The sequence below is a fragment of the Nilaparvata lugens genome, chromosome 12 (genome assembly GCF_014356525.2).
Source record: "Nilaparvata lugens isolate BPH chromosome 12, ASM1435652v1, whole genome shotgun sequence".
In the NCBI taxonomy this organism is placed as follows: domain Eukaryota; kingdom Metazoa; phylum Arthropoda; class Insecta; order Hemiptera; family Delphacidae; genus Nilaparvata; species Nilaparvata lugens.
This window is the reverse complement of record NC_052515.1, coordinates 24,441,314-24,461,651: the sequence shown is the minus strand read 5'-3', so window position 1 is coordinate 24,461,651 and position 20,338 is coordinate 24,441,314. Positions and strand designations below refer to the sequence as shown.

Here is a 20,338-nt window from a genome sequence, read left to right as displayed (position 1 = left end):
TTTATTGTTTCGGTTCTTTTAAAGAAATATGAATTTTTTAGTTATTTTTTTCATGAGCATAAGTAGTTGGAAAATGTGGCTAATGACTTTTGGTTATATTATCATTATGACTGCATATGGCGATGTTTAAATGAGAAATATTTCTTTGTATTCTTACATTGTTATATTTTTGAGCCATATCATTTTATAAATATGGATAATAACTTGATATTTTTGTTTTTTTTTCTTGTGATATTGTACTGTTTCTTATGAGAAGCAATAAATTCTATTCTATTCTATTCTATATTGTGCACTGGAAAAATATCACACCTACCTCCTTAACCAATAATTGAAAATAACCATAATGAATTATAAGATTGCAAGTTAGTTGAGAAAAATGTCTAAATGTGTCTCAAATGAAAAATGTACTTAATTTTTGAATCAATTGATTAGAAACATTGAACGCGGAAACGTTTTTATTGAGAAATTATCAAACTTTCTTATATTCTATGGGTTGAAAAAAATGAAAAATTCGTCAAATATGTGATGGAATATCATACTTTATTTTTCAATTGATTAGAAGCAAAGGATTATGGAATTCCCTCTTGAGGAATATATGTTAATGTTCACTGATGTGCTTTGAATTTTCCCAGTCGAATGTAGCCTATTTATTCTCCATTTAGTTCATAGGCTATACAAGTTGAGACAATTATAATTCAATTTTATTTGGACTGTAGTAAAAATTTGAGACGGGACAGTTTTGGGTATAAGCCTGTTGTGCCTTCTCAAATAAATGTAATAATAATTGTACATGATTGTACCGAATAAATAAATAAATTATTGGGTTCATGCCCAAATCTGTAATTAAATACTCCAAGTAAACCCAAAATAAGGCTCGCAATTTTTTTTGACCTCCTTCCTTCAGTCGAAAGAATTTTAGAATGAGACAGTGGAAGTTGGGTAGGCTTACGCCAAACTTTCGAGAAATGAGTAGGCTACAATCATTACAATATAAAAAAATTGAAATATATTAAATTCCACTTTGAAATATTATATTCTGAATTATTCTCTCTCAGCTCAATTGAAAATCAGTACTCACTATAATGTGGAATTTCCAATTAACCGTGCAGCTCGTGAATATGGTTCTATCTATTCTATAAATTGTCCAGTAATTAATATATTCAACCTATCAAAACCAGCCAGGATCTGTATTTGACAGGCTCTATTAAAATATCGACATGCGATAATAATTTTAATGAATAATAGGTGTATTCAAACAAGCACTGTTTGATCTGATTACCCTTCTTCACAAGTAGCTGTAACCATCGATTTATTCTGAAATTTGCCACAAGCTATTACGAACTCCATCACATATATATTTATTAATATATTCAACCTATCAAAACCAGCCAGGTTCTGTATTCGACAGCCTCTATTAAAATATCGATATGCAATAATAATTTTAATGAATAATAGGTGTATTCAAACATGCACTGTTTGATCTAATTTCCCTTCTTCCCAAGTTAGTATCTGTGACCAGCTATTACGAACTCCAACATCACAGATACCATATCAAAGTAGTAGCTTCATTGAATAGGAACTCCCAACCAATTTCCCAGTAAAGACACGAGGAAAACTTGAATTTTGTCCCTGTCCATCACTATAAAACTAATAACCCTATCATTGTTCCAACATTGCCAATGAAATGCAGTGGACTGAAATTAGCTATGGCCTCTGCTAGAAATTATTGAGTTAGGTGGACTTTGTTCACTGCGTAGTCTTTGACTATAGTTGCAATCACAATTTTGGTCCTGTCAAAGGGAATGTAACTTCGCAATTAGGCTACCATAGTGATTGAATCAATTTCACCGTCAGTTGATTTTCCCAAACAATCAACATACATAGTAGTATCAATCTATATTCTATGAGATAGGCACGTTAAATTGTTAACATGGGATGATATATAAAGATCATTAATAGTATAGATAATAGGTTCAAGCTAGGTGGGATCTTCAGGTAAGGAAAGCAAGCAAAAAAAGTCATACGAATTAACTTCTTCACATTGAATCAGAGAACAAGAAAAAACATCTACTGCAGTGTTTCTCAAACTTCTAACAATATGATTAACAATGTACAATATACCACATTGGAAAAGTTGCAGATTTGGACGTAAGCCTGTAATGCTTCTCTTAAAATGTCAGTAGACATAAATGTATAAACAAATGAATGTTAATAAAAAAAATGTTTTTTATAAATAAAAAGGTAAAATGTTTTTTATAAATGTTTTAAATAAAAAGGTACTTCATGTTTTTATATTGTTCTTATTAATTTTAATAAAGTAGTCCATACAAGTGGAGTGATTCTATAAATTGTTATATGCTGATGATTGTTTATGTAACAGAATTAACAATAATTGTGTTATGTTCAAGTAACAATTTAATTGTTTATGTAATATGTGAATGTTAATATGCATAACTCTGAAGAGCTGAGAAGTAAAAAGGAAGCAATCATCAATTTTCCAATCAATCTTTTTACTTTCCTTGCCCTATTACCTATTACTAAAGCAAAGTATTGCTTTCCAAAAAAATTTAAGGTACCCTAATTTCATGTTTTCTATACGTTTCATTACTTTCCTTGCCCTATTACCATTCATAGGTAAGGGAAGTATTGCTTCCCAAAAAAAATTAAGGTTTAATTTAATATTTTCTATACGTTTCAAAGTCCCCTGAGTCCAAAAACATGATTTTTGGGTATTGGTCTGTATGTGTGTGTGTGTGTGGTGTGTGTGTGTGTGTTGTGTGTGTGTGTGTGTGTGTGTGTGTGTGTGTGGTGTGTGTGTGTGTGTTGTGTGTGTGTGTGTGTGTGTGTGTGGTGTGTGTGTGTGTGTGTGTGTGTGTGTGGTGTGTGTGTGTGTGTGTGTGGTGTGTGTGTGTGTGTGTGTGTGTGTGTGTGTGTGTGTATGTGCGTCTGTGTACACGATATCTCATCTCCCAATTAACGGAATGACTTGAAATTTGGAACTCAAGGTCCTTACACTATAAGGATCCGAAACAAACAATTTCGATCGAATGCGATTCAAGATGGCGGCTAAAATGGCGAAAACGTAGTCAAAAACAGGGGTTTTCGCGATTTTATCTGAAATGGCTCCAACGATTTTGATCAAATTCATACTCAAAATGGTCATTGATAAGCTCTATCAACTGCCACAAGTCCCATATCTGTAAAAATTTTGGGAGCTCCGCCCCATCAATGCAAAGTTCGATTTTAGATTCCCAATTATCAGGCTTCAGATACAATTTAAACAAAAAAAAATCAAGTGGAGTAGATTGAGCATGAAAATCTCTACAATTAATGTTCAGTAACATTTTCACCTAAAATTGAAAATAAGCTTCAAATTCGAGAAAATGTGATTATTCAATTGCAAATTATTGTTGATTCTATTAAATCATTCACTATGAAGAGATAGCAGACCTCATGTGAGTCTCCAGCGTTATTGCCCTGTCACCAGCTGGCTCAAATCTTTGAATAGCAGACTTGAGATGCGCGGGAACACTAGCGTCAGGTGATCAATTTTCATAATGGCAAGGAAAGTTGTGTGAGTGCGCCACACCAGATTTTTTCATTTGCCAGTCGTTCAGTCTGATGCCGCATCTACATGTTGGCCCAATGTCGAACATCGCTAGTGTGTGGATGGGTGGTTTGCAAGCGCTGGCCTTCATTGGCCTTTGTAAGGAATTGCAATTTTACCAAGCTGGGTCAGCGATTAGGCCAACATATATGCATTACTGAATGCTGAATGCCTGATGAGCTGCGGCATTACTAAATTACCAACTTGTTGTCAACATTTTGTACTAGCAGAAGTCTTCGAGGTGGTTGACAGTAATTGTAATTTAATTTTAGAATCTGCAAATGACAAAAGATTCACAGCCAATACGGCTTGTTCCCTGGAAAAATTCACCCCAAAATCAGCTATTGGGCACACTGGTGGCCGAAGGAAACCCTAGATAAACCTAGAGCCAGAAATTCTGCCCTTGGCACCACTGAGCCAATATGGATAAGTTTACATGAATAAATTAGTAAATTTATTCATGGTGAGTGAATTTCTATTGGTAAATCTACCAATTTACATGAATACATAAATTTACTCACCAACATCACACACCAACGAGCCAGGCTCCAAATCGTCAAGGAATTGGTTGATCTTGGGCCAGGTACGTCCCCTCTGTGCATCAGGATGTTCGGCCGATATCTGCTCATAGACCTCGTGCACATAGGCCTTCTCCAGGGCCACAGACCTTGCTTCCCGCTCACACTGTGCAACTGACGTCTCCCCCTCTCCTGCTGAGGCTCCCCCACCACCCGCTGAGGTTCCCCCTCCACCCAATGTGGCTCCCCCACCACCTTCTCCTCCTGCGGTGTTTCCACCAATGACGGAGCTCGACATGCCTCCTGACATAGATGATGTCTCCAGCTGCTGCAGTCCTCCTGTAGCAGTTCCCTACAGCTGACTGCTTATAGCTGATTGCTCCACTCCTGCAGCTGACACTAAACAGCTGTCGCAGATGATGCACCTCCTGCCCCTCCTTCCAGCTGCTCCTTCCACTGCCACCTGTCAATGCGCTGCATTGCCGCAAATTCAGCATCCTGGGAACACAACAATTAAAAACAGATTCAAATCTTTTATCATCATCATCATCTTACGTGCAAGGCTATTGCCTGTTCCGACTTACAAACAGCTTATACAGTAGTTATTTGAGTTGAAAAGAGTTATAAAAATTTACATTCATACATAACATGTCATTTATTGCAATCTCTTACATGGTCTTCCAATTTATTTCTCTTTTTTCCTACTTTCTTCCCAATACTTCCCTTTTCTTTTCCTCTTCACCCTTCTTTCCTTACTTTTATACCCTCTACCTGCCTATTACATGGGAAACTATAGTCGGCTAGGTATTTTTCCTCCTTTCTTTCTTTTCAGCACACCCAGTCATGTTTTTGTATTTCATTGGACATTTATTTTTGATTGTGATATTTTTGTGTTTTGATTTCTTCTATTTATATTGTATTGTGTTGATTGGAATAAAAATTAATTGATTACTTTTTCTGGTCTATAACAGAATTTAATACTTGAAGGGGAAGCCTATCTGCAGACATTCTTTCAATATGATCCTTCATTGTATTCGGTATTCTACAACTTTTTTATTCAAATTGAATATTCCCCTTTCAAATATTTCTCACCAATATACAATACAAAACCAAATATCTCGTAATCAATAAGGCTTAACATTTATATTCTTGATTATGATGATGCATTGAAACTTGTGAATATCACCATGCACAGAGAAAGCATACATGAGTGAAGTTCATAGTAATGTGAAAAAATGAAGCTGGGGTTTGGTGGCCTTCCTTTTTCTCCCATAGAGGACGGCAGGATACATTTTACAGTACGCACAGATATGAGCTCATCAAGCTAAGCCCACCTTGTGCTGGACTCTTTATCCCTGAGTTGAGAAACCAATCATATGAGGGCGTTCGACACTGTCATGCATGGCGTACTCTGGCATAGCCATACTTTCAAGATCCACTAGACTGACTTCCATTCTGACCACAAGAGAAACTTCTATTTTTGTGGATGAACATGTTGAATTGTGGATCCTGGCTAGAGTAACAGCTGTGAGGATCATTAAATGATATATATTCACTTTTTTAGACCAGATGGGATATCCTCCCGTAAGGGAGTCCTCAACAACAAAATGCCATGTGAAATATCAACTATTACTCCCATCTTAATATTGTATGAGATCAAAATTTCTTCAACTTTTGAAACTATTCATTATTGTCAGGATTAATTCACAATTGATAGTATTTATTTTTAATGTACTTTCCATTGCTTGCATGAAAATATTCCATTTTAAATTATTAACTTAAGATTTAGAAACAGCTGTTAATAACTCTCTACTCCTACTGGCGAACAAGTGTTTCACTTATGCCAGTAGTTCTTCACCTCCAGCCGTATTTTACAGATAGTTGATACATAAATTTAGAATGATAATTATTGTTTTTTTTTCTAATTGTCACATCTTTGTATTGTTTTTGTGTTTTTGGTGGAATAAATTGAATTGAAACTGAATTGAATATTTTCCATTGTGAACATCTGTACTCCCTATGAGTTGGGGGAGCAGAGTCGACCATCTGACCCAGAAAACTTCAAGACCAGAATATACCCACAGTATCCCTGCTTGCCGTAGGAGGCGACTGAAAGGGACCCCCGTCCCGAAAGGGACTCGGTGCCGCTGGGCCAAACACTCACACACTTAAATATCCAGGGATTCAGAGAAATAAGAGGAGCCTCGGAAATCGGACTCGAATAAAACTGATTGCTTTGGATAAAACATGATTTAGATTTGGATGCTGGAATGTTAAAACGTTGTCTGGGATAGGAGCTAATTATTATCTTCCCATATGTCTGTCTGCTGTAGTGTACAAGATGTAAGTCTATGAGATGAAACCAATTGGAGGGAGACAGAGAGGACGTCCCAGAACAACGTTCGAAAATATGTAGGAGCACTAGGAGCTGCTAGAGGAAAAACCATCTAGCAAATGAAGAGAATCATTGGACAAAGTCCAGTAACATACTGTACTTCTTGTGAGTAGTATCATAGAGAAACGATAGCGTAAGTAGATATCCCATGGTATAGGGCGATTATGTCGCAACTTTTACTGTTATCTCAAGCCGATAGTTCACGTAGTTCTTTCCCATGCAGCTGTGTGACGCTGGTAGTCTCTCAAATTGTGCCATTCATACTCTCTCACCCCAACAAAACAGTAAAAATGGACAATAATCGACAGTAATCGGCTTGAGATAACAGTAAAAGTTGCAACATAAACGCCCTATACCATGGGATATCTACTTACGCTATTGTTTCTCTATGGTAGTATCTTGTTCACTTGTAACTTGTCGTTTTATACTTTGGTATGATTTGATTTGATTTGAGAATGGCATGGAATAGAGGCGAGTGGAGTCGCTGGGCCGAGGAATCCTCAAACTACTCTACGCTGTGAGGCAGAAGGGTATCTGAGGAAGAGGGGTATGTGATAACAGTGATCAGCAAATAAGAATGGAAAATGAAGATAAATACAAAAACACACATTGATAGCGAAGGAGTTGTTTTGTAGGAATGGGATACATGGATATTTCAAGGTCAGGGAGAATGAAAGAAGAGAAGGTGCAAATTAAAAATACAGCGTTTTATCCGAAGAGAATATGTTTACAAGATAAAGAAAATCGTTCTATTTCGCTCCAAAATAAAGATGCATAGAAATATGTTTAGACTTGAGTCCAAGTCAATTTCCACTCTTGAAAGTAAAAAGAAGAACATCGTTAGAGTTATCATGCGAAATAATGTTCTATTTCATAGGACTATTCTATATATTCTATATATTCTTTATTATAGAACTATTATATATTACAGAACATTAGTTCGCATGATAACTCTTACAATGTTCTCATTTAAACTTTCAAAAGTGGAAACTGACTTGGACTCAAGTCTAATCATGAATCTTTGTTTTGGAGCGACATTGAACGACTTTATTTATTTTGTAAACCTCTAATGAAAATAGATCAGAATTTCAGATAGTAGATCTGATCTGGATCATATCTTCATGATTCAAGATTCAATCAAATTATTTATACAAATTTATATAACACCGGAGAACTCTGGCTACCACTGTATGCAAAGAGAATAGATTAGGTTCACTTTCAGTTAAGTTTACTTCTACTTCTAGTTCTATTCTTCTGATTTTATTGTTGAAACTCAGATTACGCAAAGTCCAAAAATTTAAAGTACAGAACAAGGAGATGAAATAAGAAAAAAACATGTATCAGATATGGTTTATGCTCCGGTATTCAATTCGCGAGAAGAAATAATGCACGTCCAATTATTAGTGACACTATGACATTAATTAAAAATTTGAAATATATTATGAGGAATATCTGAATATTTCTAATAATGTCGGTATGATACGATACACCTCTTCATATTTATTTTATTCCATCTCATTTTACATTAAATGATATACAAATCATATTCATAAAAACACTTCACTTACATGGGCTACTTTCGTACAAATTAATAAAAACAATATAACAACCTTGTAGTACTACAAGGTTTTTATATTGTTTTTATTAAATCATATGATTTGATCATATCATTTCATTAATATGATTTAATAAAAACAATATAAAAACCTTGTAGTATTACAAGGTTTTTATATTGTTTTTATTAAACCATATTCAGTATTCATATAAGGCAACAGCTTTGCAAGTCCAATAGCCTAATTATTGAAACTTGTAAAATATGATTAATTATGAAGAGCATTTACTCGAAAACCCAGGTTTCAACGCTCAAAGAATTATCAGTTGAAATATGATAATTTATAACGAATTATAATGAATATTCGAGAACTCAGGTTTCGTTGCTCAAAGAATATTTTTCGTCAGAAGGTTGAAGAATATTATTTTCAATACAGATATCGCCTGCGGTATATCACCCACGCCTCTGTATTCAGAGTGTGAAGCAACAGCTTCATCGGCAGGTAGGTAGGCTACCAGGAAAATGAATGAGGAAAATCAATTGAACCTTCCTGGAAGCCCGCTAAGTTCCAGGAAAAACGGGGATATCTCGTTCGTTGCAAATTTAATCTCCCTCATTGTTACGTGGGCCATTATCATTTTTGAACATTGTCCAGCACTCCATAAAATCGATAGCCGATACATTATAGCCGATTATTTTATTGATATTGCTGTGGGGGGCATTAACGGCCCAGAGATGAAAGTAGGCCGAGATCCAAGCAACAGGTTGATTGCCACGGATAAAATTCGTGTTCAGCTGTTGGCAACACTGGTTTTGAGCAGTGGTGACGGGCAGTGATGCCAACCTCGCCCCGTGTAACCAATGGCAACGCGACTGTTCTCATTCATTAATTCATCCGGCCAATAGGGGGGCTGGTTACATTCATCTCTGATGCTAGAGTTTCATTTTTTTCGAGTGGTACATACCGCCTTAGCAACACGGAGTCGGTTTGAATAATTGATACGCCGGGTTTTCTGATACAAGCTGTTTCCTAGCCCTATTTTCCATGTACAAATTGGTTACATGTAATGCGATAAATATTTCAATAAAGTGGACGGTTTGAACGTTGAATGTTGGCCTGGAAGAAAGTATATGGGATATTCTCTGACATATCCTTGAATTCCCTTTACATTTCCAAAACTCTCTTCTCGAAATGAGTTGAAAGCTTGAAATAGACACCCTAAGTATAGAGAATAGGGAGGCTAAGTTCTCAACTTATGAGCATGAAATATCATAACATAACACAAAATGATATGAGAAGAATTATTTTTTTAAATTTTTGACATTTTTTCAACCATCATGAATGACAAGGTAGTATCTTTCTCATTTGTCAGCTAACTGGATTCTTCTCTTCCTTTATAGAGCATAGAGAATAGGGAGGCTAAGTTCTCAACTTGTGAGCATGAAATATCACAACATAACACAAGATGATATGGATAGAATTATTCTTTTCATTTTTGAAAATTTTTCAACCATCATGAATGACAAGGTAGAATCTTTCTCATTTGTCAGATAACTGGATTTTTCTCCACCTCTTTTCTTCCTTTCTCAGTATACACTCACTCCACCTTCTTCCTTTTCAAATAATCCTCTCATCATACTCTTCATCCTTCATATTCTCATCTTTTACTTATTAAAAGACCATTTCTGAAATTTGTTTTTTGTGTCTTCACATAATGGTTTCCATTTCTTAATATTTCACCAATCTTTTACAATGGCGTTTTCTCTCCTCTTCCCTCTCTACCAGCCATCATAGTTCTCATTCTCATGTACAACATCCTTATTTTCCCAGCATTTCTTTTTTCCATCTTCATTTCTTTCTCTCCAATTCCACATGTTTACTCATCTTCTAGCCTTTCTAAATCTCCATTTTTCTTTCACAGTCATAATTTTCCCCCCATATTTCTTACTAAACAACTTTTTCTCCCACTCTATTACTCATGTCTACTCATTTTCCTCTCTCTCTCACTATTATGTTTTAATCCTCACCGTTCCTTACTCCAACAATTGAAATTCTTCCTGTATTAAAATTAATACCTTCTACTTCTCCTCCTGTTCATCTACAGTTCTATTTCATTCCCTTCTGTCACAGTTTTTCTTTCATCATTGTTTATTCCCAATCTCGTCTAAAAATCCCTCTCTCCCTCATCATTTTTTGGTAGAGAGTTAGTGGGGAGGATACTTCAAATATTCTTTTCAAAGAATGGACATTGATATGTCCAAAGCTCCGCCAATTTATGTAGATGCATAACAATATTATCTATAGTTATAACAAATTGCTTTTTTTCATATCTTATATAGCTCAATAATTATTTTCTTAATTTATATTTTGTAAATTCATCTATAATTTTGCTGTATTGTGAACTATTGTATATAAGTGTATAAGCCAGTATATATTGTAATCTACATAAATAAAGTACTCAATCAAACATCATTTCCACTTTTTCCTACTTTTCAAATTTCTCTTAACATTTCTTTCTCTTCCTGGCCAGCCCTCCCACCAAAGTATATCACTCCTCCTTCTTCCCCTTCCAATTTCCACAAACATTCCATCTTTTTTCGTCATCCCTTACCGCTTCCCCCCCACTTCCCAACTCTCCTGTTCCATCACAATTTCTTCTCAACATTTTCCCAAGTTCCCCGCCAATAACTTCGCCTTCTCTCTTTTGTTCCCAAAATATACTCTTTTCCTCTCTCGTCTTTCTCTTCTTTCCTTCTATTCTCTTCTCTCTTCTTATATCCTCCTCTCCTCTTATTCTCCTCTTCCCACTCATCCTCTCTTCTTTTCTTTTCTTCTTTCCCATTTTTTTCGCTACTACTCTGCTCTTATCTTCTGCTCTACACTCTTCTCTTCTCTCTTCTTCTACCCTCCTCTCCTCTTATTCTCTTCTTCCCACTCATCTTCTCTTCTTTTCTTTTCTTCTTTCCCATTTTTTTCGCTACTACTCTGCTCTTATCTTCTGCTCTACACTCTTCTCTTCTCTCTTCTTATATCCTCCTCTCCTCTTATTCTCTTTTTTCCACTCATCTTCTCTTCTTTTCTTTTTTTCTTTCCTATATTCGTCTCGCTTCTACTCTGCTCTTATCTTCTGCTTTACACTCTTCTCTTCTCTTCGCTCCTTTCTCCTTCTCTTCTCATCTATTTCCCCCTTCCACATCCAGTCTCTACTCCCAATACATGTTAATCATGCGGCCGAATTCGACCCAACAGCAAAGATAAGAGTTCTCTCCGGTCTCTCGCCGGCTTCTGCATCGATTTCATTACTGTAAAGCCTAATCAGCCGGAATGCAAATTAAGGCTGCATTTATCCCCCTCTACCCCTGTTCACCCCTATTCTAGCCCCCGATTTTCACCCTCTCTCAATCTCATTCCCGCGTTTTCCTTCTTATACTTCCCCCCTATTTCAACCACCTCTCCCCCCTCTCAATCTTTCATTCCCCACGTTTCTTTCTTATATTCGCCTATTTCAATCACCAATTTCCCCCCCCCCAGCTCTCCGCCACGCGTTCTCATAGCCTATTTAATCTCATTGATTAATTATTTATACTTTGTGAAATTCGTTGAATAAGTAGCATTATCGTCATTTAATTTAAATAAGTGTATAAGCCAGTAAATTTTGTAACATACATAAATAATAAAGAAATCTAATCTAATCTCCCTCTCATTCCCGCGGTTTCCTTCTTATATTTATATTTCTCTATTTCAACCACCGATCCCCCACCATCTCACACTCTTTAATTTTCCCGGTTCCCTTCTTATATTCACCCCCCCCCCATTTCAAAGAACATTTCTCCCCCTCTCATTCCCTAATTCTCTGTTTTCCGTCTTATATTCTCTCATTCCAACCCCTAAATTCTACTTCTACCTCTCACTCTCTATTTGCCCCGTTTTCCTCCTCATACTTACCCCCCCCCAATTTCAACCACCAATTCTCCCCCTCTTACTCTTTAATTCTCTGTTTTCCGTCTTGTAGTCCCCCATTCCAACACCCAAATTCTACTTATACCGCTCACTCTCTAATTGCCCCGTTTCCCTTCTTATATTCACCCCCCCTCCAGTCATTTCAACCACTAATTCTCCCCCTTCTCATCCTTTAATTCTTCGTCATTTCCGTCTTATATTCCCCTATTCCAACACCCACATTTTATTTCTTCCTCTCACTATCTAAATGCCCCGTTTTCCTTCTTATATTTACCCCCTCTCCAGTCATTTCAACCACCAATTCTCCCCCTTCTCATTCTTTAATTCTTCGTCATTTCCGTCTTATATTCCCCCATTCCTACACCCAAATTTTATTTCTACCTCTCACTCTTTAATTGCCCCGTTTTCCTTCTTATATTTACCCCTCCCCTCACAATTTCAACCACCAATTCTCCCCCTTTCATTCTCTAATTCTCCGTTTCCCTCTTATATTTAACCCCCTCCCCCCAATTCCAACCACCAATTCTCCCCCTTTCATTCTCTAATTCTCCGTATCCCTCTTATATTTACCCCCCCCCAATTTCAACCACCAATTCTCCCCCTTTCATTCTCTAATTCTCCGTTTCCCTTCTTATATTTACCCCCCCCCCCATCAATTTCAACCACCAATTGACCCTCTCTCATTCTTCGTCATTTCCGTCTTATACTCCCCCATTCCAACCCCCAAATTCTACTTCCACCTCTCACACTTTAATTCCCGCAGTTTCCTTCTTATACTCCTCCATTTCAACCATCAATTTCTTCCTCTCTTCCTCTTATTCCTTCTTGAATTCCCCCCCCTATTCAGCCACCGAGCCAACCAGCCAGCGCAAAAGCAGTCCGATCTTTCAAATGCTTTCAAAGGCAGACGGTCTTTTCAAAACGTTCTAATTAGGAAGTCGTCTGGTCGGCCTTCCAGCCTACGCAACCACTGCAAAGCCATTCAGTCGTCAGCGATCGAACAGGAAAATACTGTATACTACACTTTATAAAGTGAAAAAAGTAGATTCGTATGGCGTTGATCGGTGTGGGGTATGGCCTTATAAAGTATGACTATACTTCATGCTATACTGATACCCTAATTGATGATGAGGCTGCAATAAGACGCCACGTGGACGATTGAGGACAAATTCAAATTCAAATTCAAGATTCTTCATTTGAGGACAAATGAAGGAGACAGGTAGAGCTGGGTTTTCGTTTGTGCGTAAATGCCGTCGTCAACCACAACAAGGTGAGGATCTCAGATTGGGTGGATCTCAATTTGTCTAAATAACCTTATAAATTATGTTCAATTTTAAGGGAGGTTGAGTTTATACTTTTTTATACGTTTAAATGGAAATTTGTTGATATTATCAGAAATGTTTGATTCTTGAATAATAAACACAAAAGTTATTTGATCAGCTGTTTTAGCACATTTGAATTTTGGACAACATAAATGTCAAGAATGCTTGTCGTCGTCGACTGCGGAAATTCACGAATTTCACAAACGAAAATGCACCTTTAGGGAGGAAAATACATGGAAAGCCCGAATAAAGACGAGATAGACAAAATAACGGATGAAGGAGAAGTGAGAGCTGGTGAGTGGGTGAGCGAGACTGAGAGTGTGTGTTTGATTGATTAGCTGCCTTCATTAATAACCTAGGAGGACGAAGTTAGGGCGCAACAGGCTCTCTCTGACACTTGACCCGCTAGAAAAATAGCGGATGAAGGAGAGGTGATAGGTAGGGAGTGGGTGAGACAGACAAGCTGCCGTGAGGTGATTAGCTGCCGAAGGAGGACAAAGTTAGGGCGCAGCCTGCCCTCTCACACACTTTTCACACTGGGAAGAGAGCCGGCCCTCTCACCTTTATGGCAAAGGGTTAACCCTCCAATACAATAATTCTAAGTTAAAACTTAACAAAACATCATACAACAAAGATGATAAGATTAAGAAATCAAACACGTTGTGTGTGAGAGAGAATCGAATAGAATTGATTAATTGAAAAAAATTCTGTAGATTTTTATGAAAAAATTAATTTTAACAGAACTCATCAAAACTAATTCATGTTGCGAGATAAATTTCCAAAATAATCATAAAAAACGCCAGGAAAACTCATAAAAGTTCCCCACTTAAAAGAGTAATATTAATTTTTTTCCAAAGAAATATCAATTTTTCACCTTGCAACGTGAATAGAGAATTGACAGACCTTCAAAATGAGATATTGACTGAAACGCTCGGATGAAAATCAACCGAGTTATAATGAAATCCCAATTAACATAGGTCCTCTTTGCCATACAACCCTTTACATTCAATACAAAAAAAGTATATGTTAGATTACATTGTAGTTCTTTATTAGTGTATTTAACAATATATTTTCGCTTATATACTAATTTTCATTATATGACAGTACTGCTTATTATACAACGAATTCGACAATGTATGAAAAATTAATTAATGAGAATAAAGATTGATAGTAATTTGAATAACGATAATATAATATTGTGATGTAACTATATAAATCGGCGGTGTTTCAACAAATAAAATTGTCGATTCTCTGAAAAGGATTTATAAAATGATATCCTTCCCATCATCACAGGACCGGAATGTGGTGGAATAGAGCTGGCTGTTGGAAATAGTAGTAAATTGAGTAATAAGAATGAGATATTAGATTAGAAAGGGAGAATTTCAAAGTGATAGAGAATTTAAGACAAAAAAGGAAAAGTCTGTTGAGGAACACTGTTCTGGATATATAGATGTAGATGTAACTATAATAGATGTGACTATTCGAATACAGATGAATTGGTGATCTGTATTATTAGAATAATGTATAGATTCTTCTATGAAAGAATACTATTCTATATTAGAATAGATTATGGCTCCAGGAAGCTGTCTGAAAGATGAGAAACGAAATGAATCTTGAGAAATGAAATGAGATGCATGAAAATAGAATGAGAAATGAATGTAGAGAGGGTAATGAAAGAGACAATGTCATAGACAAGAATACCACAATACAGTCTACAGACTAGACTGGCTGTATTCATCAACGTTTCTTAAGCAATGAGTAACTAGAAACAATGGGAAGCAATTCGAGAAAAGAAGTTGAGGTAAAAAAGAAAACAGCCACATTGAAAGATGAAAAGGACACGAAGCATGAAGAGGGGAAACCAAATGATAAGACAAGATAGATGAGCCTGCTAGGCTTTGAATAAGGCGGAGAGAGAGGGAGAAGGAGTTGAAGTGAGAGATAAGAGATCGAGAGAGATAGATAAATAAAAGAGAGAGACAGACCGAGAGGATGACTGAGAAGTGTTAAAATTTAGCAAAGACCAAAGCCAAAAGATGAGATTGGTTTTCGGCTGGAGAAGATTTGATTTGATTCAGCTTTCCGTGATTTGATTTCTAGGAATAACGCCTTATTTAATCAGTGGTGGCTCATTATTAATCCAACTTTAATCAGAAATATGCTGAAAATTATTTTCTTGCCGAAATAATCTTTTGGTTGCAGCTTTTGAATCTGCGCTTGAATACATTGCAAGTTATGGATGAGTGGAAGCTGCGAAGTAATTGAATATAGGCGAGAATAAATATTAAAAAAATATTCAAATTACCTGTTAAGATGATTCGACGTTATGGATCAGGCAACATTAGGTCATAATGATTCAATCTTATAATAGTCATTACTCATTTATTGTAATCCGCATCTTGTATTATAACTCAAATCGTATGTGAATTATTTAACTCAATTTGTGAATTTTCACTATTTAAGTGAAATATTTTTGTTTTTAATCAGTTTTTAAATATCAAAATTTAAAATTTTTAGTTTAGTCATTAGTTTTGAAGTGGAAATTGGACTTTTTGAAGTGAAAGTGAAATCTTATCCTTATTCTTTTTTGAAATTTTTATTTGTTAAAATTTGGGAGAAGACAGTTTTGGGCTATGCCTGTTGTCTTCTTCCAATCATATTATATTTATTATAATTATTATCTGTAATTGCCAATGAAATGAATAAATAAATAAAGTGATGATAATGTGAAATGTCTGTTCTATTTTTAGTTTTTAAGAATCTAAATTTGAAAATTCACTTTGTGAATATATTTAAGGACTGAAATTTTTTGAAGTGAAGAGCTACAAGACTTGACCTATTTAGAACTATGAGTAGCCTTAACTAAATTTGGGAGAGAAATAGCACAAGGCTATCTTATTTTTTCTCTCCCTATCATTTTGATGATGCACTTGAATGAATAAAGTATGAAGAATGAAGTTATCTACTAGTACTTGTTAACTTGAACTAATCTGTTGCTTATATCATGGTAATGCTTGGAAAATACCCATGATATTTAAATATTGGTATTGCTCAAAGTATTATAATTATCAATTATATTGAGATCGTTGTAGATGAAAACGATATGATTGTTATGATTATTTGATTTATCTATCTATACTGTACTGCTCCTGATTATATTATAAAGAGCTGTATTAATTTTAAAATCATGTTAACTATAGTAAGGAATGTTTGAACTCGTGGCTAGAGCATAAGATTTCTTTTCCAAGCCACGCTAAAATTATTTAACAAAAAAATTTTTATTAATTTTCTTGTAACACTGCAGTGGCGGCCCGTAAGAAGAAGCAAGGGAAGCCGGGCTTCCTCTGATATTTGCTCGTATTTTCCTAATATTTTATTGTTGTTAGGCCTACTGGCCTATTATTCAGCTGATATTGTTGATTCTCAAATTTAGAATATTAATTATTAATGAATAATTTATTGGTATTGATAAGATTTCATAACATATCATTAATGAGAGAATGTAGAAAACAAGCTTTAAATGGTGGCGGGAAGCGTGATGTATATAGAACGCATCGCATAGCAAGGAAGGCATATAGATGTCCAAAGGAAGCCCGCTTCAACGCTGAGTCCGACAGGAATAGAATAGTACAGTGAAAAACGCGGTTGCCATGACAAGGCATGTATATATAATAGAATATAGGCAGACACATACAATTTATTTATTTATTTATTTATTCGTTGATATAATTACAAATCATATGCATATGATCGGGATAGAACAACAGGCACAGCCCAAAACTATTCTGTTCCCAAATTTTGATAAATAATGAAATGTCCGAAAAAATAGGTTATGTTCTTACTGAGGAAATTTAAAGTTCAATTCCAGAGGAAGCCTGGCTCGAATCTGAGTCCGTCTGCGCATGCATCATAAGATGAAGAAGAAGGCAGACCTCAGCACCGCAGTTCGTTTTGCACCAGAAAATAATATAGAATATTAATATTTATATAAATGATAATGAGATAACTACAAAAGTATACAATAAATGAAAATATGGGATAATAATAAGAATATTATCAATAATTTTTAATAGAAATATTTAGTTTCATTTTCTCTTTGGTATGCTGTTTTGTTGAAGAGGTTATGTGTTCAGTTTTACTATTTACTGCTGTATCGCGCGTGTCCTGATGAAAGTTATTTGTCGGAGTGTATAAATGCTTTTAGTGACGTGAGTTGAAAGTGAAAAGTTTAATTATGGAACCATCAATAGATTTAGTGAATATTCACTTATTTAGTTCTTGAAACTCCATTTAGTAAGTGGAAAGAAAGTGACCAAAAATAGGATTCTTCATAAATTATGTGAGTAGCCTGAAATCTCAATTATTTGGAATTATTATTGACGTTTCAATTATGAATTGTGTTCATTATAAATATTGTAAGAAAATATCTTATTTTTGGAGCATTATGGTCTTTAGGCTTCCCTTAGTTTCAAATCCCCGCCACTGTAACACTGTTGTTAATTGATGAATAAATTTGATTTGAAATTTAATTTTGATCCGAATTAACGAAAATTGCATGTAAATCAAAACAAATCAATAATGAATATAGATATTTCTGTATCACTGTAAACATCTGTAAATATCAAGACATGTTTATGCAATCATCTAAGAGATTTTTTAATTCTAATCAAATGAAAATTATCATATTTTGCTCTGCTAGTGACGTAATAGTGATAATTGTCAATTGAACAGATCAAGGAGGTCATCCAATTTGAAGCGAATATTGTACACTACTTGAAATTTGTCATAGACGGTGTCGACAACTTGAACCCTTGTTAGTAATAAACTCACACTAAACTCCAAAGACTTCAAGACTTGTTCAACAATATTCACGTTTAAGTACATCTCAGCACAGCAGGAAACATTATGACATCGGTTCTCTATAATCAAGCGTTCAAGGGTTGTCGACAGTCAGCGTTCAACTGTCACAACTCCTCATAAACAACTCCAATGATTCCCGTTCAAACAATGCTGACAGAAAAAATGAACCAACGAGCAATCGACAGTCAGTTTTTAACTGTCAGCAGTCTTCTTAACCAACGTTGAGGATTCTAGTTTAAACAATGCTGACAGATTAAAGTGAACCACAGTATTTCCACAATGAAGGGGCTATTGACCCGCCTCACAGATGTGTAACGCGGGCTGCCTGTTTCGAGAATGAAGGGGCTCAAGGACACTGTCACTTGTCAGAAGGGGTGAAGACCCACTGTCAAGCCAAGGACTCTTCAGGCGTGTCTTTCTTCTCTTCAAGCAACTACTGAGATTCACTTTCAACTGTCAGGACTCCTTATTAGTAGATCTAAAGCTTCCCATTCAACCAACGCTGTTATGACACTTGAGCATCCAAGCTCACACTGAACAGATCAACAACTGTTTTCGTTTTCAACTGGTTTTGTCAACAGTTTTCACTTTCGTTTTCTCCCAGGATCGTATACAATGTGTGAAAATGTAAACTCAATAACAGTAGTGTTTGCTGGTATCTAAATAGTATAATATATTTCAAAATATGTATACAATTTTATCGTCTACTAATATTTAGTATGTAATATCATACAAACATTTATTTCATGAGTTGATGAAATGTCTGGTTGAGGTATTGAATTCAGTTGGCTCAATGGCAGACAACTCTATTATGTTTCCTCATCTGAACTTCGACCTCCCAACCTATTTCCAATGTAGATTTTCAAAATAGAGGTACTTCCCATGTTATTTAAATGGACTTACTTTTCGTCTCTAGGGAGTTTTTTATTTTTAGTCCCGCAAGAGCGAAAAGTAACACTTTATCGTCATGTTCCAGGGAGTAAAGTAAGTACTTTAAACAGAAGGTGGAAGAAAAAAAATGATAATTCCACCCTCAAGTCAGTTACACACACATCAATTTTTGTTCGTACGTTATTTTCCGGCCTTATAAATTCTATTAGATTAAACGGAACTTGACAAACATTATCTGCTTGAAGTTATCCGTTTAATCTATTAGAATCTATAAGGACGGCAAAATAATATAGTACGAACAATAATCGATGTGGGTGTGCGGGGCTTCAGGTTTTCATTGAACCAAAATTTTGTTACACCAATAGAAATCTTCATAAATCTTGGGAAGGTACATCGTTCTCAAACTGGAATGGTTGGATTCGAAACTGATGAAAAAATGATTGTATCTGCTGAAGTTTGTATCGAGAGTTTTAATTCCATTTCTTCTATTCTTTATTCATTTGTACAAATGAAATTAAAATGTTATTGACATTAAGAGAGGAAAAATTTTGTGAATCTTAAGCAACTCACTATTGTATTCTGGATTAGATTTGATTCTAAGTTTTCTCCGAAATTTAGGTAAAATTATGTATCATTTCAAATTAACGGACACGGTGTCACATCTCCTATTATAGATCTTATATATCTTCATATCCTCTATCACATAACAGAAGACACTTTAAAGTTTGTAATATAAATTAAAACAGGAGACATAAGACATAAATAGATTGAAAAAACTTAGAAGCTTACATTAGAAACGGAAATTTTCGGAAACTGAGTTTCCTTCCTCAACCTATTCTAAAGTCATATGTTCTATATTCTATCATTTTATTCTAGTTCATATCTTCTATTATATAGAGGACATATCTTCTATAACATATCTTCTACACATCTTCTATCATAAGAGATGAACAGGATTCTTCGGAGGAGACGGCTGAAGGAGGGGGATGCCGACTCCGTATTATTGGGACAAGGCTTAGCCAAAGAAGAAAAAAAGAATATAAATATTCCAAATCAAGGTAAGCCATTCTCGCACAATTTCAACACATCAGTCTTCATTGAAACTGATCTTTGGTGCTATTTTTTGTATTCATGAGAATAAAAATTTTGCAAGAGAATTATCAATTTGAAAGAGGTTAATCTAATTATTATCAATTATATTTGGTTATTGGGTTATGATGAAACATTGTTCA

General features: G+C 35.4%; 1 protein-coding gene across 1 annotated transcript in view; it reads right to left on the bottom strand.

The window, feature by feature from the left end:
• LOC111060302 overlaps positions 1 to 20,338 on the bottom strand; it is a 78,299-nt gene that overhangs the window by 21,155 nt on the left and 36,806 nt on the right. Inside the window, 1 exon segment of the mRNA XM_039439254.1 lies at positions 4,129 to 4,623. Within this exon segment, the coding sequence (XP_039295188.1) occupies positions 4,129 to 4,435 (307 nt within the window). The 5' untranslated portion in view covers positions 4,436 to 4,623.